This window comes from Vulpes vulpes, chromosome 12, assembly GCF_048418805.1.
Source record: "Vulpes vulpes isolate BD-2025 chromosome 12, VulVul3, whole genome shotgun sequence".
Lineage (NCBI taxonomy): Eukaryota > Metazoa > Chordata > Mammalia > Carnivora > Canidae > Vulpes > Vulpes vulpes.
In genome coordinates, this window is record NC_132791.1 from 99,059,788 (window position 1) to 99,085,114 (window position 25,327).

The window sequence follows — 25,327 nt, forward strand, 5'->3', positions numbered from 1 at the left end:
CTCCCTGTGTCTCTGCCTCTCTCTGTGTGTGTGTCTCTCATGAATAAATAAAATCTTTTTAAAAAAGTAAAAATAAAAATAAATAAATAAAAGTCATAAGATAGACCAAAAATACAAAATATTCACAAGAAATAACTTCAAGTAAAAGAAATATTTGTTTTTTATTTTTTATTTTCTAGAAGGATGCTGCAAATTCAAAGGAGTAAAGAGGAATTAAACTTTTTTGGGTTACATCCTCTGAGAAAAAATATGCTGCCTTGTTGGCCTCAGCAACTGATTTTTCAGCTTACCTGATGGCAGCGAGGGAGACTGGTTGTGTAACCAGCACAGTTTTCTTTAAATGTTAGAACAAGAGTTTAATACACATAATATTGGGGACTGTGTTCTAATGAAGTGCCTATTCTTTTTACCTATTTTATTTTGAAGAGTGGGTGAGAATGATGAAAAAAAAAAACCCAGTTGTTGTTTTGGGCTTGGGTTTTTCTTAGAAGCATACCGCAGTCAGGTACGCACTATACTTTTGGTTTTTTAATCTACATCTTCAGTCTGTGTAACAAAATCATGAATATTAATGTAGAGTTCCAAGCTATAGAGACTACAGTCGTGTGTGCTGCTGGTAAACGTCGTTATAACCGAGTGGAGCCAGGCTGTGACCCTTGCCACTCGTTTGTGCCTCACACCTGCAGCTGCCCTGTTTCCCAACTAGACTCCTCGTTCCTGTTGACGACGTGCACCAGTGTGATACACGCACTGAGCACTTGACCTTGAAACGCTGCCTGAAGAACCCTGAACTCCGGTGCAGACATTCTCGTTGCCACTCAAATAACTTTTTAAAAGTGCCAGTACTGTTTGTTATGTAATTATTTTCCCTTTAATGATTCTTGATTACTTTGCTTTTTGATGTTGACACACTGGAAAATTTCCAACTTTATTGTTAGGAAATTTGGTTCTCCTTTTGAGGAAAATCATCTGTCTTTAAATGACTTTTTCTTACCTTCCACCCATGACATAAAGGAAAATTGGGCAATTCTTTTTAAACTCATCTTTTCTTAAACATACTACAAAAAGTTTTGGGTCACCTGGGTGAGTAGTTAAGCATTTGCCTCCACTCAGGTCGTGATCTCAGGGTCCTGGGATCCAGCCCCCAGGTGGGTTCCCTCCTCAGCAGGGAGTCTGCTTCCCCCTCTCCCTCTGCCCCTCTCCCTGCTTATGCTCTCTTGCTCTCTCTCTCTGTCAAATAATAAATAAAATTTTTTTAAAAAGTTTCTTTGCCACAGGTGCTCTTGAACATCTTTTTGCCCTAAATCATAGCCCAAGGACCTGCTGTGTGAGAATCGAGATACCTAAAACGTGTCATCCAGTCTACTGAGGCTGAACCTCTGTGTCCCAGGCATCTATGCTGAGACGTTCCCCTGATGATCCTGATGCACATTAAAGTTTGAGAACCACTGTGTTTGAATATGGTGTTAAATTCATGATCTTTTTCTAGCCATACATGTCAAAGTATTCAAACAAGGAGGCCATTTGACTAAGGTGTCTTTTAATGCCTTCATAGCCTATGTAAGTGAACCAAACCTAAGCCAGAGTCCGTGCACTCAAAACCAGCACAATGATACTTAAGAACAACCAGTCACAAACCTTCTGCTTTTTCAAACAAGGCAATTCTGTAAACTGTTCCCAATCACATAATGTCTTTACTTTCCTTCAGTGTCTGCTCTCCTGCTTCTAGTCCCTACTGGTGCAGTGCTCCTAACCACCCTTGGTTTAGTGCTGCCTTATTTGAACTGATGTATGCTCCGGTAAACTCTTGGGGAAAAAAAAGTTTAATGTGCCTCAGTTTACCTTTTACCAATTATGCGTGGGGTTGTTTTTGCTTTTGTTTTTTGTTGTTGTTGTTGTTGTTGTTCTTGTTTTACAGATTTATTCATTTTAGAAAGAGTGTATGTGTGGTGGGGGAACAGAAGGAGAGGGAGAATTTTAAGCAGACTCTGCTGAGAGCAGAGCCCAATCTGGGACTTGATCTCAAGACCTCGAGATCATGACCTGAGCTGAAACCAAGAGTTGGTTGCTTAACTGACTGTGCCACCCAGGCACCCCTCCAATTACGTGTTTTTGATAACATTATAATTCTCAAGTGGCAACTGGATACAACTCTACCTTGGATTTGCCTCTCTCTCTTTCTAGGCTATGTGGCTGATGTTGCAGAACGATGAGCCAGAGGATTTTGTCATTGCTACTGGGGAAGTCCATAGTGTTCGAGAATTTGTAGAGAAATCATTTTTGCACATTGGAAAAACCATTGTGTAAGTATGAGTTGATTTCTGGCCATTTATCAGACATTTGCTGGCAAGTTTGTGTATGTGCTTGTTATTCCACTTGGTTTTGTCTTTTTACCTTTTTACTCTCTTGTAAAGCAATACATGGAATTTCAGTGTGAAACAGGGACTTTGTTCTTTACTGCATCCAATCCCAGTTATAGTTTATCTTCTTGTAAAATTTGTAAAGGTTTTTAATTTTTTAAATTTCAACTTATTACTATGGTTAACACAGTTTACTGTGATTTTACTCTAGGTAATTCTACTCTAACCAAATCTGTGATAATATTATACAATTGTTTTTAATACTTTCATCTATATTTTAAAATTTTGAAACCACAAAAAAACTTAGAGAAACATTTCAATCCATTACAAACAATTTTCTTATCTTTGACCTGTTGAGATTAGGTTGCCAACCCAATGCCCCATCACTCTGGACTTTTGAGTGTATTTCCTATAAACAATGGCATTCTCCTACGTAAATACAGTACAGTCATCAAAATCAGGAAATTCACAATGATAAGTTACTACTGTCTAATCCTCAGATCTTATCTGAGTTTTGCCAATTGGGCCAATGCTATACTTTATGCCAAAATGATCTAGCTTGTAACCATGCATTGCAGCATTGCATTTATGTGTCGTGTTACACAAATTTTGAAGCCAGATTTTTATTAGAATATTTGAAAGATTTGTCAGAAATCCTTTCTTATAGATGGAAATTTTCCTTTTTTGGTAATTTTTTATTGTAAAATATATATAGATAAAAGTTTGCTATTTTAGCCATTTTTAAGTATACAATTCAATGACATTAAGTATATTCACAATGTTATGTAACCATCACCATCAATCTCCAGAATTTACTCGTTAAACATTAAATTTGCCATCCACCCCCCCCCCCCCCCCAGTCCCTGGCAACTACCATCGTACTTTATATCTCAGTGAATTCACCTATTCTTGGTACCTCATCTAAACTGAATCATACAATATCTTTCCTTCAGGTTTGGCTTATTTCACAAAATTTAATGTATTCAAAATTAATCCAGTTGTAGTCTCTATCAGCATTTCATTCCTTTTTAAGGTTGAATAATAATCTATTATATTTATGTGCTACATTGGTTATCCATTCATCTTTTGTCGAACATTGGATTGCTTCCAAATTTTGGCTCTTGCAAATCATGCTACTGTGAATGTGGGTATACAAATATTCATTTGAGTCCCTCCTTTCAGTTCTTTTGAATATATACTTAAGAGTTGAATTCCTGGTTCATATGGTGATCATGTTTAACTTTTTTGAGGAGCTGCCAAACTGTTTTCAGAGATTCATTTTTGAAACATAAGAAAGGACTTCTACTTTGAGCTATGTTAGGATGACAGAAATCAGATTTAACCATCTATCTTTAAAAAAGAAAGGAAACTACATAAAACATGAAATAATTGTTTTAGACACTGAACAACAGGTAGTCTAGGTCTTTGATCCTGCTAGAAAAGAAACAAATGAGATGAGCCCTGCAATCACTCTGGGCCTCTTCCTGTAGGCACAGTCTCAACCATAGATCATGGAAAAGGTGCTCCAACCAAGAAAACAACTGTTTTGCTGATTTGAGAAGGTAGAGGTCAGAATTCAGAGAGTTTGAGTCACCTAACATTATGGGGCAGAATACTAGAAAGGTGGGCTCTACAAAGAAAAAAGAACTTCAGAAATCTGTATAAGGACCCCATTCAGTTTGTACTGAATAATAAGATATAGATGTGCTAGAAGAAATTCCATAAGCTCAGATGAAGAACTACCTGGAAGCTGCAAACTGAATATTCCTCAGAGCTTACTCAAGTCTGGGAGGCATTTGCATTTCAGCCAGCCTTAATGGGGAGACCTAGTTCATCAGAGAAGTGATATAGATTAAAGAGGGCTATGTGTCAGTGATGTGGCTAATCCTGAGCGTTACGGCAACTGCGGACTTAGGCTAACAAAATTTAAATACAAAATTTAAAAGGATCAAACTGGGCACAAGAAATAGCCCTCCACACCATAACAAAGCCCAACATTCTTCAAAAGAAGATTGTAAAAACTAGAATCAACAACATAAAATTCTTAACATTCAGCATTCAATAAAAAAAATCATAAGAGTATCAAAAAGCAGGAAAATATGACCTATATAAGAGAAAAATCAATGAGTAAAAACAGTCTGGGGAATAATAGAGATGATGTTATAAACACTCAAAGATATTAAAATAATGGTTATGCTCCAATATTTTAAGAAAAATAAGTTTAGTGAAGAGATGAAATGAAAAATTCATCTGTTGGCATCAAGAGCAGATTAGATACTATAGCAGAAAGGATTGTTGAACCATAAGTACAATAGAAATGATCCAAGATGAAACACAGAAAAAAGGGAAAAATAAAAAAAGACTGGAGAAGGAAAAAGAAAACAGTAACTAGAGTCTCAGGGACAATATCAAACACCTAACTGCACCTAACATGCAGTCCCAGAGGAAAAAAAGGGATAGGGCACAGAGAAAGAATTAAATATTGGCCAAAATTTCCCCAAATTTGGTATATTAAAAAAAAAAAGTAAAAATCACAGATCCTTAAGAGACTACTATATCCCAAACAGATAAACACAAAGAAAATTTCACCAGGATACACCAAAGTCAAATTACTGAAAAAAGGCACTAAAGAGAAAATCTTAAAGGCAACCCAAGAAAAAAGAGAATTACTTACAGAGGAACAGATAAAAGAAAGTTTTGTTATCAGAAACTGTGTAATACAAAAGACAATGGAGTGACATCTTTAAACCTACAGCCTAGAATTCTATATCCAGGGAAACTGTTTCAAAAATGGAGGTGAATGAAAGACTATTTTCAACAAACAGAGGGCTGATATAGTATATTGTTAGCAAATATTTAGACAAAAGGAAAACGATACAAGTTCAAAGTAGTGGATCTCTATGGGGGAATGAAGATCAAAAGAAACAGTAAATATGTGGGAAAGATATAAAAGTTTTTTTCCCCTCATTTTAAAATTTCTTTAAAAGGTAATTGAAAGTAAAAATCGTAACAATATATTATGAAGTTTCTAGTATGTATGAATAAATTATATGACATTAGTAGCATAAGGTATGGGGCAGGATGGAAGCATTTCGTTATTGTTTGTAAGATTCTTAAACTAGATGTAAATTGATATGATTATTCAGAGATAGTCTTCAGTAAGTTGAAGTGTATACTACAAACTCCAGAGAAACAACTAAAAACAAAACAAAAAATAGCAATAAGACAATAGTGGAATTAAAATGGAATCCTAAAAAGTGCTCAGTCTAAAAGAAAGAAGAGACAATGGGAACAAATAACAGATGGGACAAATATAAAACAAATAGTAACTGTATTGGTAATTATATCCATTAGATGCTCTGAAGGGAGATCTATTGCACTTGAAAAAAAAAGCAATATGCCATCAATAAGAGACACACATTAAATATAAACATATAGGTTAAAAGTAAAAAGATGAAAAGAGAAAAGATGCAAACATTGATCATAAGACACCTGGAGTGGCTATACTTCTATGTAACAATTAGATTTAATTTAATTAGATGGACTGAGTCATTTCATAATTTAAAAAGATCAATTCATCATGAAGACATACCAATTTTATTTTATCTTTTTAAAAGATTCTATTTATTCATGAGAGACACAGAGAGAAAGAGAGGCAGAGACACAGGCAGAGGAAAAAGCAGGCTCCATGCAGGGAGCCCAACATGGGACTCGATCCCGGGTCTCCAGGATCATGCCCTGGGCTGAAGGCAGTGCTAAACTGCTGAGCCACCCGGGCTGCCCAGAAGACACAACAATTTTAAATGTATATATACCCCATTACCATTAGTTCAAAATTCTAAAATTCTAGCAGAACTGAGGAAAAAATAGACAAACCTTATATTTGAATACTTCAACACTGTTTTCTCCATAACTGACAGAACAAGTAAACAGAAAATCTTTGAGGATAGAAAAGACCAGAACAACATAATAAATCTGCTTGACCAATTCACATTTATAGAACATACCACCCACCTAGCCCAGAGCAGCAGAATACGTATGTATACAAATGCACTTGTAACATTCATCAAGATAGACCATAGTCAGTGCCATAAGAGAAGTTTATAAATTTTGAAGTATTAAAATTGCAGAAATATATTTTCTGATCAAAATGAAATTCAATTAGAAATCAATAACAAAAAAAATTGAAGATCCCCAAATATTTGGAAACTAAACAACACACTTTTAAATAACTCACAGGTTAAAGAAGAAATCACAAGGGAAATTAGAAAATATTTTGAACTAAATGAAAGTGGGAACAGCCTGCCAAAATTTGTGGGATACAGCTAAAGCAATGCTTAAAGAGAGTTTGTGGCTTTAAACACTAATATTTTAAAATGAAAGATCCCAAACCAGTTATCCATCATGAGAAACTTCCACCATAAGAAGCTAGAAGAAGAGCAAATTAAACCCAAAGCAAACAGAAAGAAGAAATGATAAATATAAGAACAGATTGATGAAATAGAAAGCAAAAAAAACAGAGGAGATAATCAGTGCAACCCCAACCTGGATAAACCTTTATCCAGACTGATCAGGAAAAAAGAGAAGACACAAATTATGTATATTAGAAATAAAAGAAGGAACATCACTACAGGTCCTTCAGATATTAACAGAACAATAAGGAAATATTATGAATAACTTTTTGCCAGTGACTTTTTCAACCTAGAGGAAATGGATAAATTCCATAAAAGACACAAAATTGCCAAAACTGACTCAAGAAAAAATAGAAATATTAGTTCTATCTCTGTTAGAGAACTTAATTTCAAGCATTTAAGGAAGAAAATAATACCCTTCCCATACATACTTGGAAGAGAGAATACTTCCTAACTCATTTTATGAGGCCAACATTATCCTGATAGTAAAAACAAAAACATTACAAGAAAATAGTGTACAGACAAGTATTCCACATGAACAAAGAAAAAAATCATTAAGAAAATATTAACAAATTGAATCTAGCGATATATTAAACATTGATATACCATGATTTATCCTAGGAATGCAAGGTGAATTTAACACTTAAAAATCAATGTAATTCACCATATTTTAAAAAACAAAAGAGAAAGCATATGATTTTTTGATAGTTGCAGAAAAAGCATTTTTAAAAAATCAGTGACTATTATTTTTTTAAAAAGAAGTTTCAGTACACTCAGAACTGAAGGAAATTTCCTCAAGTTGATAAGTAGCCTCTGAGAAAACCACACAATTAACAATACTAAATGTTGACAGATTGAAGGCTTTTGTCCTAAAAATCAAGATCAAGGCAAGGATGTCTGCTTTCATTATTCCTTTTACAAAATTGTCTTAAAGATCTTAGCCAAAAATAAAATAAGAAAAATAAGTGAAAGGAAGAAGTATTTCTGTCTTTATTCCCTGATAGCATGATATATAAGGCTGCAAGTATTCTACCAAAACTACTGCTAAAACTGACAGGTGTATTTACCAATGTCACAAGATACAAAATCTATACATAAAAATCTATTTTATTCCTATATACTGCCAACGAACAATGGAAACTGATATTTTTTAAAAAGCACACTACCATTTATAATACAATCAGAAAAATGTGAAATACTTAGAGATGAATTTAATAAAATATATGACAGATTTATACACTACAACCTGAAAAAAACATTGATGAGAGAAACCAAAATAGCCCTAAATAAATAGAGGGATATACCATGTTCTTGGATTAGAGAACTGAATTTGATAAGATGTAGATTTTCTTCAAATTAATCGATAGTCCCAATCAAAATCACAATCTTTTTTGGTAGAAATTGACAGGATTTTTCTAAAATGTATGTGGAACTGCAAAGGATCTAAAATCATTTTGAAAAGCAAGATCAAACTTCTTTTAACACTTAATCGGCATGATATTGACATAAGAATAAATTTGTAGATCAATGGAACAGAATACAAAGCCCAGAAATAGACTCACACTTGTACTACGATTGAATTTTCCAGAGATATCAAGGTAATTAATTTGGGAAGGATGGTCTTTTTAAACAAATGGTGCTGGAATCACAAGTAGCCATACCACACGGGGGAGGGAAGAGTGAAACTCCACCTATAAGTCACAGCACACGGAAGTTAATTGTAAAGGATCATAGATATAAATTTAAGAGTTAAAACTAAAAAACCGGGATCCCTGGGTGGCGCAGCGGTTTGGCGCCTGCCTTTGGCCCAGGGCGCGATCCTGGAGACCCGGGATCGAATCCCACGTCGGGCTCCCGGTGCATGGAGCCTGCTTCTCCCTCTGCCTGTGTCTCTGCCTCTCTCTCTCTCTCTGTGTTTGACTATCATAAATAAATAAAAATTAAAAAAAAAAAAACCTAAAAAACCACTAGATGAAAACATAGGGGAAAGGCTTTGCAACTTCAACGTAGCAAACATGTCTTAACTTGTTTTTCTACTAAGCTAAGTTCTAGGAGTTTTTATGTTTTGCAGATATATTCTCAGTCCATGACTGCCTTTTCAGTTTCTCCACAGTGACCTTTCAAGTAGCAAAGATTTTACATATTCATATAATGCAATTTATTATTCTTTATGGCTTTTTGATTTCTGTGTTTTTGCAGTGAATGTTTATATCAATTTGGGGGGAAGCCAAGGATTTCTTGGGACACCAAAAGCAGGAGCCATGAAAGGCAAAAAAAAAAATAATTTTTTTTGACAAATTGAATATCACAATTAAAAACCTCTGCTCTTTGAAAGCAACCATTAAGAAAACGTAAAGGCAACTGTTGTATCTCTTTTTTAAAAAAAGATGAAAGGGCAAGCATGGCCTGGGAGAAAATAAGTGTAATATACTTACATCGGACAAAGGACTTCCATCTAGACATGCAAAGATGACTTAATATCTCAAAAATAAGAAGACAAATAACTGAATCAAAAAACGGATCCAATATCTGAACAGATAACTTCCCACAAGGAAATACACAAATAGCTATTTAGTTCATGAAAAGATGCTCAACAAGACTAGTCAACTGGCAAATGCTCATTAAAAGCACAATATGAAAAAATAAATAAATAAATAAATAAAAATAAATAAAAGCACAATATGATACCACTACACCCCCATTAGATGACCACAATGCCAAGTATCGATGAGGATGTTGATAGAGCTCAAGCTCTCATAGATTACTGACCAAAGTTTAAATGATACAACCACCTTGAAAAATAGTTTGGCTTTCTTGTAAAACCAAATCTATATTTATCATGTGACCAGCAATTTTCTAAGACGCATACCAAAGAAAAATGAAAATGTCTATCCACACAGAGACTTACACATGAACGTGTATGACAGCTTTATTCCTAATACCGCAATGCCTTCCCTAGCGTTCAATCAGCCAGTGAACGAATAAATGAATGTTAGGTATCCGCACGGTGGAATAATATTTAGTTAAAAAAGGAGAGGTCTAGGATGAATCTTAAAATCTAATGATTTTGAAATCTAAGCATAATTGCTTGGTGAAAGTAGTCAGCCACAAAAGAGTACATACCATATAATTCTATTTATATGGTATTCTAGGAAAAAGTAATTTGGACTGATAGAAAGCCCATCAGTGGTTCCCTGAGTATGATGGGCCAAGTTTGGGGTGGTGACTACGAAAAAGAACAAAGAATCTTTTGCGGTGGTAGAAACGTCTCAACCCTTGACTGTGGTGGTGGTTGTATGAAGGTATGCGTTTTCCAAAACTCATCAAACTAAACACTTGTTAGGCATTTTATTGTTTGTAAATTATACCTCAATATAGTTGATTTTTTTAATAAAAGGAATAGAAAACAAGGAACTTTAAAAGCCCACCATCAAGGAATGTCTAAGTGAATTGCATCAAATGTCACACACTATTAAAAATAACACTTAAGAGGACTTTAAGTAACATGAAGTGCAGTTACGACAATGTTAAGTCAAGAAAAGAAAAAAAAAAGAATACAAGGCCTAGATCTGTTGTGTGATCTAAACTCCCTAAAACTATGACTGTTAGAGATGAGAAGAAAACACACCAAAAATCTAACAATGGCAGTTTCTACATTGTGGAATTATGGGCAACTTGAATATTCTACTGTGTATGTTGCTCTGCATCCAAATAGTGTGTGAGGAACTTATATCCTCTTTTAGTAAGAAGTCACCTTACACATTTTTTTTTTAATTAGGGGTAGTGTTACAGATGAATCCCCAAAGAAGACTCTCTTTCAAAAAGGGGATGAGACTTGGCCGTTCTCCCGTCTTGAAGATAATGTTCTGTTTCCATTCACCAGGCCGTTCTCTGACCTGTGCTCCCATGAGCTGAATGCCTATTTTCGGACCTCGCACAGTCTCTCACAAAGTGGGATGCTATTCCAGGAGATGTCGATGAAAGCATTCCATGTCTAGTTCATGTGGAAAATACAGAATATTGAATATGACCCCCCCCTGGAGAATTGCCAGCCAAAGAACTGTTTAACTTTGTTTAACCCAGCATTTTCCGAGCTTAATTTTTAAGTTTATATTAAGCACTTATAAAAACAGGAGCTCTGTGGATCACCCGCCGGGAAGTGTCCTGCTGTCATTCAAACCTGAAGAACAGGGAGGCGTTAGGCGAACTCCCTCCCTGCCTCTGGAAGTCCTGCCTCGGTTGGCAGTTTCTCCGAGGAGCCCAGCAGGGCAGTCGAGTCAGCCTCACTAAACTCTATTTCAAATTTCAGGCAGTGGCCTTCATTTTGTTTCAAAAGGCAGACTAACCACAAATCAAGCTTCTGGTGGTAAGCTAAACATTGCCTTTGAGTGGTTTATAAAATTTTGCTGGAACGAAAAGCCTTTTCCCAATTCTTCTAGAAAAGAGAGATTGGCGTGCGTGAGGTGCTGATCACTCTAGGTGGACTGAAGACCTGGCCTTGTCCCTTTCCTAAGAGTCTTCTGAGTGGCAGCGCGTCTCCCTGGCAGCCCTGGCCACCTGTGCGCCACTACCTGTTGCAGGTCTCCCTGCGTCGCACCGTGGGGGTTGTGGGAGCAGGGAGCTCACAGTGCGTGCTCTTCATAGTTGTATCCGAAGATACAAAATTCCTTCTCAGGGCTAGATAATAAAATCATGATGGCTTTGCGAATGCTGTCTGCAAGTTATGTTCTGTTGTTTGTTTTTTTTCAATTTCCTTCCTCTGGATCTTCCCTGGGCCCCATGCATCAGCATACCGATCTCAGCTGGAAGAGAGCAGGGAAGCCACAGGCAATCTCCTGTGCTGGGCCGGGGCTGCTCCGTGGGCTCCAGAGTCCCCGCTGCAGCTGTGAGCTGTGACGGGCCAGCAGGTCCTCCTCGGGAACGGCATCCACATAGCCAGAGACCGGGCAGCAAGGAGCAAAGCAAACACAGAGGTCTGAACAAAACTTGGAAGGCCAGGGATAGCTCTGTTCCTCAGCGACTTGTAGATTTATTGTAATTGGGGGAGCCAGGCTTTTCTAGGCCGTTCAGGGGTGCATGCCTCTGTCTAATTTATCTCAGACCTGCTGGATCCCGGGGCCGAGACGCGTCTCCGTATCTGTACGGTGTGGCTGCTACTGAGCTGGCACCCCAGCCCTGACCTTCCATGGGGTCACTCACCATCCCTGTGGCTCCGTTTCCCCCGCTGTGCAACGGGGGTAGCAGAGTTCCCGCCTCACAGGGACCTGGTAAGGACTAAGCGGGTTAAATACACATGAAGCACCTGAAACAGTGGCTGATGCTTCTGAAGCTCTGAGTGTTTGTGATTAATAAAACGGGTAATTGGTTGAAAACGTTGATCAACAGTGAAAACAAGGGATAAATAAAATGTGGAAGCGCTGAGATGAGGCGACTGGTCCGGCCGATGCATGTGGGCGGCTCAGAAGCAAGCGAGCCGCGGCAGGGAAGGGCGGCGGGGACACAGCGAGGCCCTGTCCCCGCCTCGACGGCCGCCCCCTCCTCAGAAGCGTCTGGCCACTCTCAGGATCAGAGCGCCTTTCTGCTGGACGCCTGCCCCAGAGCAGTGGTTCTCCGCCGTCACTGGCCTGTGAATCGGTGGGAGTTCTTTTAAAATGCAGATTTGGGACCAGTAGGTCCGGGCAGGGCCTGAGACTCTGCATTTCCGACAGGATCCTAGAGATGCCCGTGCTGCGGGTCCACGGGGCACGCCTGAGTGGCCCAGCCTGAGGGAGCCGTGGCATCTCAGCTCTGACTGGAAGCGTGACAATCCCCGAGCCGGGTCCCTAATCCCTTTGTACCTTGTGGGTCGCCTGTGACTGGTTGACAGCCCCGTGGGCTCCTGCAGGGGACAATCTAGTTCTCCTTCTCTTCCGAACTGATTACTACCCCCGCTGTACTGTCAGACGGCTGGTAAATAAATCACCCATTTAATTTAAATCAATTATGGAAAAATAATTTTTGGAAATTGGGGGATTTGGTATAGGGGGTTTCTCGGAGGAGGGGGGGGCACTTGCTTAAAAATGAAAAGTCTTAAAAATTCCAGGGCCTCCTGTGAGAACAGTCCAGGGCACACTTGCAACTTGTTTGTTCCTTTTCTTCCTTTTCCATTCTATCCGTCACATCTCCAGGACTCATAAGGTCACTTAAGTGCCAGCTGAATTTAACTGCAATCGAATTGAATTTATCATCTGATAAACTGATGTAAAAAGAGTTCTCTAGACTTTCTATTTCTGCCGTGAGTAAAATCAGGAGTGCACTAAGATGAGATGAAGAAAACTAAAACCCGGGAGTCATTCACACCTCTCTTCTTTCCTATGGCTTGAAAGAGGTGTAGACCAGAGATGACTGGAAACTCCACAGAATAACATAACCTGAAAACTGCAGAATGCCCAAGAGCTTATCTTTTGGAAAATGTAACATGCTTTCCTATAACATGTCACATTTTGAAACATTTGACATTGCTTAAATCCCCGAACTATGTGAAAGTCCATAAACCCATGACCAATGTCCTATTTGTAGTGCTCTTAAGGTAATTTTGTTTCTGAATTGTAATATATAGAACAAAAAATTTTAATTAGAATTACTTTGTATAAATCAGTCTTCACTTATATTTTCTTCCTTACTCGCTGACTTATACATTTGTTTTCCATAAAAAACATTTCATAGGAAACTAACATTAATTAGACAAATTAAAGAATGTAAAGACAAAGACAAAGATATGGTTTTTTGTTTTTTTGTTTTGTTTTGTTTTAAAGATTTTTAAAAACAGAGACATAGAGAGAGAGGCAGAGACAGGCAGAGGGAGAAGCAGGCTCCCTACAGAGAGCCCGATGCAAGACCCGATCCCAGGACCCCGGGATCACGACCTGAGCCGAAGGCAGACGCTCAACCGCTGAGCCACCTGGGTGTCCTGGTCTTTTTTGTTTTAAATACAATGCTGCAAGTTGAAAATTTAAACCAAAATCAAAAGTGTAGAAAACAACCTTTGCAATGTAATTTAGTCATCCTGATTATCTTTCTGCCCTCAATTTATTATTTTACAGAAGATATTTCATGTTTTGAGAAGATTTTCCATATTCTTTTGTGGACTTAAAAATGTATTGTGGATTACTTATGTTGGGATTGAGGGTTTGTTTGTTTTTTTTTTACACCTTTTTAATATAGAATTCACATTGCTTTTAAATGATCCTCCAAAGGCTTTATTAAAATGTACTTTTGAAGAAATCAATTTACTCCACTCGACAGTGGAGGCAACGTAACATCTTAGTCTGCAAAAATATGTGCACTCTGTGTTTGTGTTTTCTCAAGGAATCAAACTTGACATTTTATTTTTAGGTGTGTTCGACTGAGCTCCAGAAGTTATGAAGGATGATATGAAATAAACTCTTACTCTTTTTTACCTTGTGAAATGTCCATGCTGATAAAGCCTGAAGCATAAGGAAAGTATTTATACCAGGAGGGAGAGACAAGGGAATGAACATTTTTAGTAGTCAGAATTTTTTTGTTTTTGTTTTTAAGTAAGTGAACTACACTCAAAACAGCCTTGGACTCGGTGTCCAGGACCTGGACGTCTGCTCCTTGGAATGCTGCCTCCGTCCCCTCAGCACGGCCCTAGGGCAGCACGCACAGCATTTCTGGGGACATTGACTGATACAATGAGTGAGGAATAGAAACTTTTTGAAAGTCACCCGTGTAGAAACCCCCTGAGGAAGGATGCTGGCTGGCCCCACTGGGCCCTGTGGTAACCTATAGACTGTTGGGTAAAGCCAAAGTTCTAGAGGGAAAAGTTCTGTGCTTGGCAGCCCCATAGAAATCCCCGATCTAACTGGGAGAGGATCTAGGTCTGTCCCCAAGGGAGATGGTATTTCTAGAAGAAAGGCAGAAAGTGGTGCTGAGCAGACGGAAACAACAGGTGCACCGCAGCACTTCATGATCATTTAGCGTGAGCCCCAGAGTGTGCTACTAGCTGCCCGCTTGTGTTCAGTTTAATTCCAGGGCTGGGGCACTGTTTCCCGGAGAAGGAAACTGAGGCACAGTGAAGTGAAGCATCCTCCAAAGGTTACCCAGCTAGTGAGTGGTAGAGCCAAGGTATGAAGTGAGTGTTTTCTGGCTCAGAAAGCCCTCTCTTGACACTGCGTTTTCATCCTGCTTGTTCACATCCGTCAAAGCTTTGCGATGCGATGGTCGCGTGCTGACCGCGGAGTCCCGCCACAGGCAGACAGTTTACAGAACCAGATCCAGGCCCACGGGCCTCTGTGCAAGAGAAGGCCCCGCCGTAGTGCCGAGGGAGCAAAGGAAGCTAAGTCTTGGCTCTGAGGGTTCAAGAGTCTGAGTTCTGGTGAAAAAAGCAAGATTTGAAGGCTCTTTCACGGGTGATCCTCACTATCTGCAGCTTTGTTCTGAAGCTCTGTCGCTAGAAGCAAATCCCACCCCCGCCAGCTGTTGCACCACTCAGAGCTCCTTGAGTACCTCCTGTCCTCTGAGATCTGCAACTGTAAGCCCATGAGACAGGCCGGACCTCTGTCGCGGTCACCGTTGTCCCCCGAGCTTGCAACAGCTGGCCTGCAGTGGGCCGCTCCATGATACCTCCTTACTTGAGCCCAAATGGATATCCAGAAGCCAGCTAGCCCAGAAAAGCCTTCCAGGTGTGCTCATTATCGCCCTAAGTTCCCAGGTTAGGTTCGTCGGGGGTCAGTCTCTCAGGGCGGCGACAGCCATAGAGAAGCCACTATGCTTCTTCCCCGCAGGAGCTACTAACGGGGGATGATAAGGACCTTAAGTTACACGGGTGTGGAGAGGCAGACAGAGTCAGGTTGACCCAAGAAAGACAGAATCAATAGGATTTGGTGAACAGGTGGCTCTAGAAGGCGAGGGGGAGCTTGATTCGTGGTGCCATCGGTTGTGCCCTCGCACAGTTTTTACCAGCTGTGCTTCTTGTGCTTAAAGGAAAGTTACGGATATTTCCTCCAAACTGAGCTTTTTCCTTCACCTTGTTACCGCGAGGCTTTCGTATCAGATACACCAATCGGTATCTACAGCATTCTCACCTTCACTGTTGTAAGATCTGTTATCTATTCCCAATTCTTATCTTGTAATTTGAAATTATCTTGTAATTTTTACTGAAAAAGCTTGAAAAATGTGTTGCCATCTGTATGTTTTGACTTGACACCAATATTTGCTCCTGTATCATGGGTATCCTCTGAGTGAGTTTTGCCTTGAATTTATTAGCAAATAGCACATCCGTTTCAGTTTGGGTGAATAGAAGACACTGGGGAACAGATCAGTATGCGACCCTGATAAAATTTAAGGTGACGTGTTAGGCAATTAAGTTCCCATTTGGTCACTTGTATTGAGAAGGCACCATTATGACAACAGATGTGTTCTTCCAAGAACATTACAGGGTGTTTGTTTATTTGGAGGAGGGTGCACTGTTGAGGTTGTTTTTAGTGTTGTGTTTTGCTTTTCACTTTCCCATCAACTTATTACTAAGTAATGCGAAAAGGAAGCACTTTTCTCCGACAGCTAAAGTGATAGTAGCATAAACCGAACAGGCAAATAATTGTCTTAACTAATTTTCTGTCATTAATCTTGTTAAATTTTGAGAAGAGGGTTGTGAGCAACCTTGTGAGCCGCCACCATCTGTGCTGGGGAGAAAAGGATGTTTTGGCCAATGGAAATATTTATCCTGGTTTGTGGCACTCCGTCTACATTTTGAGTAAAAACAGCAAGGAGCAAAAATTATTGTACATTTAAAAAGAAACCCGTACATTTAAAATCCTCCTGGCTGAGGTAACAAGTCCTTTTGTGCTCATGCATATTCTCCCCCTGATTGGGAATCGTTCCCCGGTGGGTGGGATTTCTGGCCCTGGCACCTTGAGGTTGAGGGTGAGGAAGCCTGTGAAAAGTGGAAGGCCAGGGGATGGAGGTCAGGGTGCGGCTGCTGGACGGCACTCCTCGAGATCACGGCCTCCGAACTCATCGGCACAGTCGCAAAGTCCCCGACACATAGTAGATACTCAATAAACGTGCTCAGTTTTTCCACTTTATTTTTCTCTCAAAAGCGAAACTCATCTCAGAGAATCAGAAGACGTTTCCTTGCCTTTGAGAAGCGTAGGCTCTAACTGCCTGACGATAAGAACACGTTACCTACAAACATACACAAATAGATGTTGGTATTGTGCAAATTCACCGTATCAGCACTGAAGTAGTATCGCCGTGATCACAATTGGAGCAATGTCTGCAGAAAGGTGGATTCAAGCAGGCTCTTGGCCAACGAGGCAGATATGGATGGTAGTTAAGAAGAGAGAAAGCATTCCAAGTGGGTGGAATGGCATGAGAAAAGGCACGGAGGCAGGAGTTAGTAACTTGTCTGTGGGCGATGGGCAAGCTGATGAACTGGGTTGGACCAGCCTGACCACATTGGGGCATATTGAGAGATACTCACACCTACTCTTCCCTCTGCTTCGCCGCACTTCCCACTCATTCTCTAGGTCTTAGCTTAGACATCCTCCCCAGCCCAGCATCCTACGCTCAACCAAGTCTTGCTAGGTGCCCTCCCAGTCCTCTACGAGCACCCTGTCTACCTTCTACTGTCATCTGCCACGAGACTTTATGCCCCTTCAGGGCAAAGACCATCTTACTTGCTCGTACCTGTGTCTCTGGCACCCAGCTTAGCTTGGTCGGTGCTCCTAGTAGGCACTTACTAGGTGTTCAGCGAAGATTGTTGGGAAATGGGAGCAGGGAAGAAGAATAGATAAGGCTGGGCGAAGAGAAGAGGTACAAATGATGGAGGAGGCCCTAAGCTGTGGCTGAGACGCATGGAGAGCCCAAGCACTAGTCCTTAAATTGCACCTTCCCATCATAGCCCCTTAGTCAGACCTCCGTTCCGTCTCCTTACTTACTCCTGTAAAACAGAAGAAAGCCCACCCGCGTTCCTTAGGGGTGGACAGGACGCCCCAGCAGAGTTAAAATAAATAAAAATAAAGCTGGTGGGTAGAGCACGGTTAGCAATCCATGCGAAGGCCGCACAGAAACCCCCAGGCTCATTTAAAAACTGGCCGTGTGTTTGGCCTTCCCTTCGCTGCCTTTTTTACAGCTGAGAAGAACAGTCTCGGGGCTTTTTCCTATCTGAGCTCTCGAGCTGCCCTCATCAGACGTGACCACACAAAGCTTTTTTTTTTTCATTGAATGAATCGCACCAACATGATCTCTTAAAGCATACGGACGACGCTTTGAAAGTACAATTTAAGTCTCAGTGATACTGATTAAAAGAAGAAAGCAAGGAAAACATTAACCAGTCAACAACTCTTACTGGTAATAATGTCTGGGAGGGGCATCCCCGGTGAAAATGACAGTGACCTTTTAAGAGGGCTCCACACCCATCTGCTTATTCCAACTGTGTGACATAGAGGTGCCGTCCGATGGCCTTCCCGGAATTGCTCAGCCACCTAAACTCCTTTCTCTCCAGGGATCAACTGCCTGCCTCTGGGTGCGGGATTCGCCGCCTGGCCTGGCATTCGCTAGAGACCCTTGTGCTGAAGGCAGTCGTTACTGCAGCAAGTGACAGGGACAGCTGTGCCATGGATTTAAATTGTTCACTTTTTGTTGTGGTTGATCATTCATGAACGGCATTTAGGAGCTGGAACCCCCTTCTTTAATAACAATCATCATTATTAATATAGATTAAATGGAATAAGACAGAGCAGAAATGGAGACAAAGGAGTCTACATTTGAAAAGCGATGTTGTCCTTCTGTGTACGACGCAAGTCCTCATCCGTTCCTGGTACGACCTCTACACTGGTGTTGTCTTTTAGAAAGTAAAGTTTGTGATTAAAACTATGATCCTGGGCGCCTGGGTGGCTCAGTCGGTCAAGCATCTGCCTTCCGCACAGGTCATGACCCCGAGGTCCCGGGATCGAGCCCTGCATCGGGCTCCCTGCTCAGCGGGGAATCTGCTTCTCCCTCCCCCCCTCTCCACTGCTCCTGATCTCTCTCTCTCTCTCTCTCTCTCTGTCTCTCTCTCTCTCTCTCTCATGTTCTCTCTCTCAAATAAATAAAATCTTTAAGAAAAAATTATACTCTATCTTCCTCTGTTTTCCCACTAACCAGTCTCCTGACTCCCCTCCAGGAACAGCCCTTCTCCCGGCCTTGGGCTGCAGCTCTCTCGCCTCCTCAAGAAACTATCAGCTGCCTCTCCCTTCTCTGCCCTCAGCGCCCTTCACAGCTTCTTCCCATCAACAACATCCTGACACTCTCGAAAACTTACCTCTTTAAACAATGCACCCCTGCAAACACTCGTTCCCCCAGACGTTGCTCCTTCCTCTCCTTCCCCTGCTCTCTCAAAAGGTACCAAAGAGTTGCCTCTTCCTACTGTCTCCCCTCCCTCCACTACACCTCAGTCCACCGTCCGCCCCATCACGTCATCAAAGCAGCTCCTCCGCCCCCCTCCCCCCCAGGGACCTGTCTCGGTTCTCCAGTCCTTGACGTCTCCCCATCATCTGGCCTTGTTGGTGTGCTCTCCTTCCCTTGGTGAACACACCTCTTCCCGCGGTTTCTGGGATCAGACGCTCTACAGTTTGCCTGCTTCTTCCCCGGTGGCTCCTCCTTGGTCTTTGCAGACTTGATCCACCTGCCCCATGAGTGTTCTCCTCTCTTGGTGGGTTGGGAGCTGGGGTGTTGAGCCTTCAGGCCCCATGACATCAGCTCCTGCACAGGGGGAGGAGGAGGAGCTGTGGAGGAAGCACTGGGTCTTCAGGGGAGGAGGCAGGGGCGCCAAATCCTGGGGCAGAGCTCTGCGGGCCCTGTGGAGGGAGCTGCTGGGGATGGCCGTGGTCAGAGACAGCAGTTTGTGTCATGTTTTCCTTCCTTGTCGTTTCTTTTTTCCAGTTACACCAGCACACGATTTAAATTTTAATCATTGGAATTGTCACAAACCCCAGCGGTCTCCCGCCGTCCACCCCTTTTCTGCATTTCCACAGCTCTTGCTGTGGTTGGGCCATTCTTTGGGCACTTTCCATCTGGAAATGTATGCTTTTCTGCTCTGGCAAATTATCTTGATTTACCCCAAGAAAGATTACTGCCCTCTCTGTCTTTCTGTTCTCTCTCTGGAAATTCTGTAGCACCCTGTTATGCTCTTTTAACTGATCACTTTGGCGTTTCCCTCCGTGTTGCTCAGTAGCATGTTTTTATTGCTGGTTCTTGATTTTTATCCCCTTCTAGGCATTACTGTTGGCCTCCTCTTATTTAAAATGATGGTTTTGTTTGCTGTTCCTCCCATTGCCCCATCCCTTCATTCTCTGAATATTCTGTTGTTATGTTTTAATTTGTGGCTAGCTTAACAGTATCATTATTCAACATTAACATTATTCAGTGTTACATTATCATGGCTGATCTATGGTATTCTTTCCAGTAAACTACAATTATTTTTTCTTTGTACAATTGTCATTTGCTTGCTAATAATTCTTATTTGTGTTTCTTTGCTTTATTTTCTGTATTTTTTCCACTTTGCTTTATTTTCTGTATTTTTTCCCCCAGACCTTGTCCCAGCTGTCTAAATCGCCTTTGAAGGGGTTCAGGTCCATGGGTTGTTCTATCAGTCACGTCTTCCTCTAGCAGGGCCTCTAGAACCTTCCGACCTCATCCCATCTAGTCTGGTGGAGGGTTAGCAGTCTGCGACCTGCCTTCATGCTCATCTGGGAGGGTTCTCTCAGTCACTCTCTTGAGTTGGGTCCTCTACTTCCTGGCATCTTTTTTAGAAACTCTTTGCTTGATGGAGCAAAATCTTAATTAGTTTCCTAAGAATAGTGCATGAAAAGTAAATATTTTTGACGAGGTGTATCTGAAAATACCTTTATTCTGTCCTCAGAATTAAGGCAGCTGATCTACATTTGTTGGTTTGGAAATGTTCTTCCCTCAGAATTTTGAAGGCATTGCTCTATTGCCTTTTCATTTGCAGTGTTACTACGGGAGGCTGAGGGCCACTCTCACTCCCTGTCCCTCTGTGTTCTCTCTCAAAGTCTTTGTCTTGAGTGTCTGAAATTTCATGTGATGTGGGTCCCATCCATTATTTGGGGCACTCTCTTGGGCCCTTTCAGTCTGAAAATGCATATTCTTCTGCTCTGATCAGTTTTCTTGATTTAACTTAATTATCTGCTCTGCTCGGCTTCATTTTTTCCTGGAAATCCTATTATACTGACCTCTTGAGGCCATCTTCTGATTTTCTTATCTTCCTTCTAGTTTTTCATGTCTCTCTCTCTCTCTCTCTCTCTCTCTCTTTTCTTTCTCTACTTTCTGGGAAATTTCCTCAATTTGTCTCCAAAATCTTCTTTCTCTTGAATTTTTAACTTTTCAATTTCTAAAATCTCTTTTTTTCCCCCTCAGATTGTCCTTTGTTATATAGTATCTTGTTTTTGTTTCTTTAGCATATTTTCTTCTCTCTGGAGGTATTAATGGTGGAATATGTGAGTTTTTGTCTTTTTTGTTTTGTTTTTTTTTTTTAATTACCTTTCCTGTTTCTATGTCCCCCAAGTTGCTGTTTTTCAATTCATTTGTTATGATTTCTCTTTCAAAAATGTAGTTTTCCCCACACCTCTATCTGGTAGTCCTTGTTTTTCTGCTCATGTTTAAAAGTGAGGGCCTACACACTCACAACTGTTGTTCAGCATAGTACTAGAAGTCCTATAGCCTCAGCAATCAGACAACAAAAAGAAATAAAAGGCATACAAATCAGCAAAGAAGAAGTCATATTTTCACTCTTTGCAGATGACGTGATATTCTGTGTAGAAAACACAGAAACTCCACCCCAAAATTGCTAGAACTGATATAGGAATTTAACAAAGTTGCAGGACATAAAATCAATGCACAAAGTCAATTGCATTTCTATACATTAACAATGAAGCAGAAGAAAGAGAAATCAAGGAGTTGATCCCATTTACAACTGCACCAAAAACCATAAGACACCTAGAAATAAACCTAACCAATGAGGTGAAGGATTTGTACTCTGAAAACTATAGAACACTTATGAAAAAAAGATTCAAAGAAATGGAAAAACGATTCCATGCTCATGAATGAGAAGATCAAATATTGTTAAAATGTCGACACTACCCAAAACAGTCTACACATCCAGGGCAATCCCCATCAAAATACCATCAGCACTTTTCACAAAGCTGGAGCAAATAATTCTAAAATGTGTATGGAACCAAAAAAGATCCCAAGTAGCCAAAACAATGTTGAAAAAGAAAACCAAAGCTAGGGACATCACGATTCTGGATTTCAAGGTGTATTACAAAGCTGTAATCATCAAGACAGTGTGGTACTGACACAAAAACAGACACATAGATCAATGCAACAGAACAGACAACCCAGAAATGAGCCCTCAACTCTATGGTCAACTCATCTTCAACAAAGCAGGAAAGAATATCCAATAGAAGAAGAAAAAAAAAGTCTCTTCAACAAACAGTGTGGGAAGAATTGGAAAGCCTCATGCAGAAAAATAAAACTGGGTCCTTTCTTACACCAGACACAAAAATAAACTCAAAATGGATGAAAGACCTAAAAACCTAATTGGGAGTTTCTAAGAACATGGTTAGAGCTGGTTGACTGTGTCGCTGTCGGGAGACCTGACAGGACCGGTTAGCTGGAGAATGTCTGATGCCCAGGGAAGAGCCTAGCCTCCTGCCCAGAAGGAGAGGTGCCTGGCTGCCAGCATGCTGCTGGAGAGTCTCAGCGCGCAGCACACATACTTCACTGAATTTTTCCTCCTTTTCGGCCTGGTGACCCCACCCTTCACCAGCCCAGTGACCTTCAGTCCTGGGACCTTGTTCTCCAGGGAGGGTGAGCCAGTTGCCAAGTGATGTGGAATCTGGGAGGGGACTGGGCACACACTGCTTCTCAGGGAGAGTTGTAATCCGCCCTCACTTCCTGACATCTGAGGGCTTCTGCAAGTGTAAATTGGGTTCATTCTCAGCTTCCCCAGTGCTGGCTTAGGAGTCTGTTTTCTAGGGCTTCTGCTAAGTCCTTTAACACTCATCCATCTGGCTTTCTAGCTTCCAGAATTTGGTTTCTCATGTCTCTTTCTTGTTCTTTTAGCCCTTCTGAGTTTATTCCTCAGAATAAACTGAAGAAGGAGCAAAAGTGTGCAAACTACCACCTTTATCCAGAACCTGATCATTCTTCTGGGACTACTTTATGTCACTTTCTAAACTTTAGCCTCTGGCAACCTCCTATTTCCATATCTGTCCTAATAAGATAGTATTTTTTTAAAATGATTCCTGAGAGCTTTTATGATATCAAGTTGCTAGAAGGAGTGCGTCGTCCCCTCCCTTACTTCAGCTCTGTCTCCTAAACTTGACTTAATACAGTTGACTTTGTTTTATTGTTCATTAAAGGAATTCCTAGTTGAGTAGATTTTAATAGCACTTCATCTTGCCTTATTGTGCTTGATTCCATTATTCTTGAATGCTTTCTGTTGCAATTTAATGCTTATTGGGAGTCGACAATATATTATAAAACTTTGAATCATATGGGGTCTCTGCTCAGAGACCTGCTGATCTAAGTTGGTGGGTAGCAATTCTATGAATTAGAATAGAATCCTCTATTCCCCGCCAAGTCACCTTCCTGTCTTAACATCCCAGCTCTGCTTTGAGTCATAACATTGCTTGTTAGGACAAGTTAGCTGTTACCTTTTACTTGTTAATACAAGTGTTTCATGTATTGCTGTAACCGAATGTGTTTTGGGCCTTGGCCGAAACTTTGCCTTATGGCCCTCATGCAGACCTAGGGCAAATTGTAAAGTGGTTTTTGCCAACTCACTTCTGCTTTGAGCCATTTCCTGTTCACAGCTGATCATTCAATGCAACCATATTAATTGTGGGGGCAGTATCATGGCCCTGGAGATGGCTGGGACCATAGATAGCATTTGCAAGGTGGCAGCCCGACAGACAGGGGCCAAGGAGGCCTGTGTGCCCGAAGCTTATTCCAAAGGTATCCAAGTGGCATCAAACTCCAATCTATCAATCTATGTTGCAGATTCCTTCCATCAATCTTTTCCCATCTCAACTACTGTTAAAATCCCAGAGGTTAGCATTTGGCTGCAGAGCAGTCAAAGAGAATCAGTAGTAAACAGGAAAATTCAGGCTGGTCCAGCAATGTAACCTGTTGGATGTTTTTACAGTTTTAAAGGGTAGTTAAAAAAGAAAAAGATGATGATGATGAAGAGGAAAAGGAGGGGGAAGAAAACAAGGGGGAGGATAAAAGGAAGAATCTGTAACAGACCGTATGTGATCTGTAAAGCCTGAAATATTTACTTCCTGGTTCTTCACAGGAACAGCCTGTCAGCCCCTGCTCTGGAGACACCCTGGCTCCGCCTCACTCCTCTCCTGCCCTCCCGTCCCCTCCCCAGGCAGGGAAAGCTCTCGGGGTCTTTCCCAGGCCTTTAGCAACTTAAATGTGTGTGTATTCATGTGTGCTTAAAAAAAAATCAATTAAAAATAGATTTGAATCTCCTGTTCTCAAGTGGGTGACCTGTGCAGATTTGTCAATAGGAAGGCCGGTGTTCCCGTGGGTAGACCCGTGGTGGATCACATACCTAGCCACCAGACCGGACGACGGCAGAACTATGAGCAGTAGTTTTGTGAACCCTTTTGGTTTCGTGGGAGATACTGTCAGGAATACACATGCTGAGCTGGTTTCCCTTGGTGGGTATACAATGTGAACAAAAATAAAAAAATGCTTGTGAGGTCCAAATAGCCTTTCTGAAGGCCACTTAAACCATGAACTATGGGATTAAATAGGTAATTTAAAAAACACACACACGGTGATTTTACCAGTTATTTTCCCTTACAGTAGATATCTGCCAAGATCTGGTCTTTTCCTTAAGAGATGTACAGGGTCGGGGCACCTAGGTGGCTCAGTCGGTTGAGCATCTGACTCTTGGTTGCAGCTCAGGTCATGATCTCAGGGTCATGGGATTGAGCCCCACCCCCCCACCCCCCCACCCCTGCCCCTGCATGCTCCACGCCCAGCAGGAAGGAGTCTGCTGGAGATCCCCTCTCTCCCTCTGCCCCTCCCCCTGCTCTCCCTGCTCTCCTGCGCAGGTGCTCTCTTGCTCTCTCTTTCTCTTGAAATAAATAAATCTTTTTAAAAAAAGAGATGTACAAGACTTATCAGCACCTTAGGTTTTCTCATTTTACACTATTTTTGGTCTGCATGCTCTAAAGCATCCACATACCATTTCCATGTGAATTTTCCAAAAACATAGCTCTGATCCTGCCATATTAGTCTAATCAATAGTAAGAAATTAAACCAAATAAATAAATTACCAAACACCCCTTTTTGAGGCAACTAATTAATATAAAAGTCAGAGAAAAATGCCAATTGTACAGTTTTACATTGTTCAACATAAACTATAATTCTGTGTGTTATGGGACATTCTTTGTATTTTCCTTGAGTCTGTCAGCAGATTCAATGTGCTTATAAACTGATTTTTTCCAACGATAAAATATTATCCCTCTGCTAGAA

At 40.9% G+C, this 25,327-nt stretch overlaps 1 protein-coding gene across 1 annotated transcript in view; it reads left to right on the top strand.

The window, feature by feature from the left end:
* Positions 1 to 25,327, top strand: part of GMDS (GDP-mannose 4,6-dehydratase) — a 576,788-nt gene that overhangs the window by 464,723 nt on the left and 86,738 nt on the right. Inside the window, exon 8 of the mRNA XM_072729241.1 lies at positions 2,185 to 2,303. Within this exon, the coding sequence (XP_072585342.1) occupies positions 2,185 to 2,303 (119 nt within the window). The remainder of the gene's footprint in view (positions 1 to 2,184; positions 2,304 to 25,327) is intronic.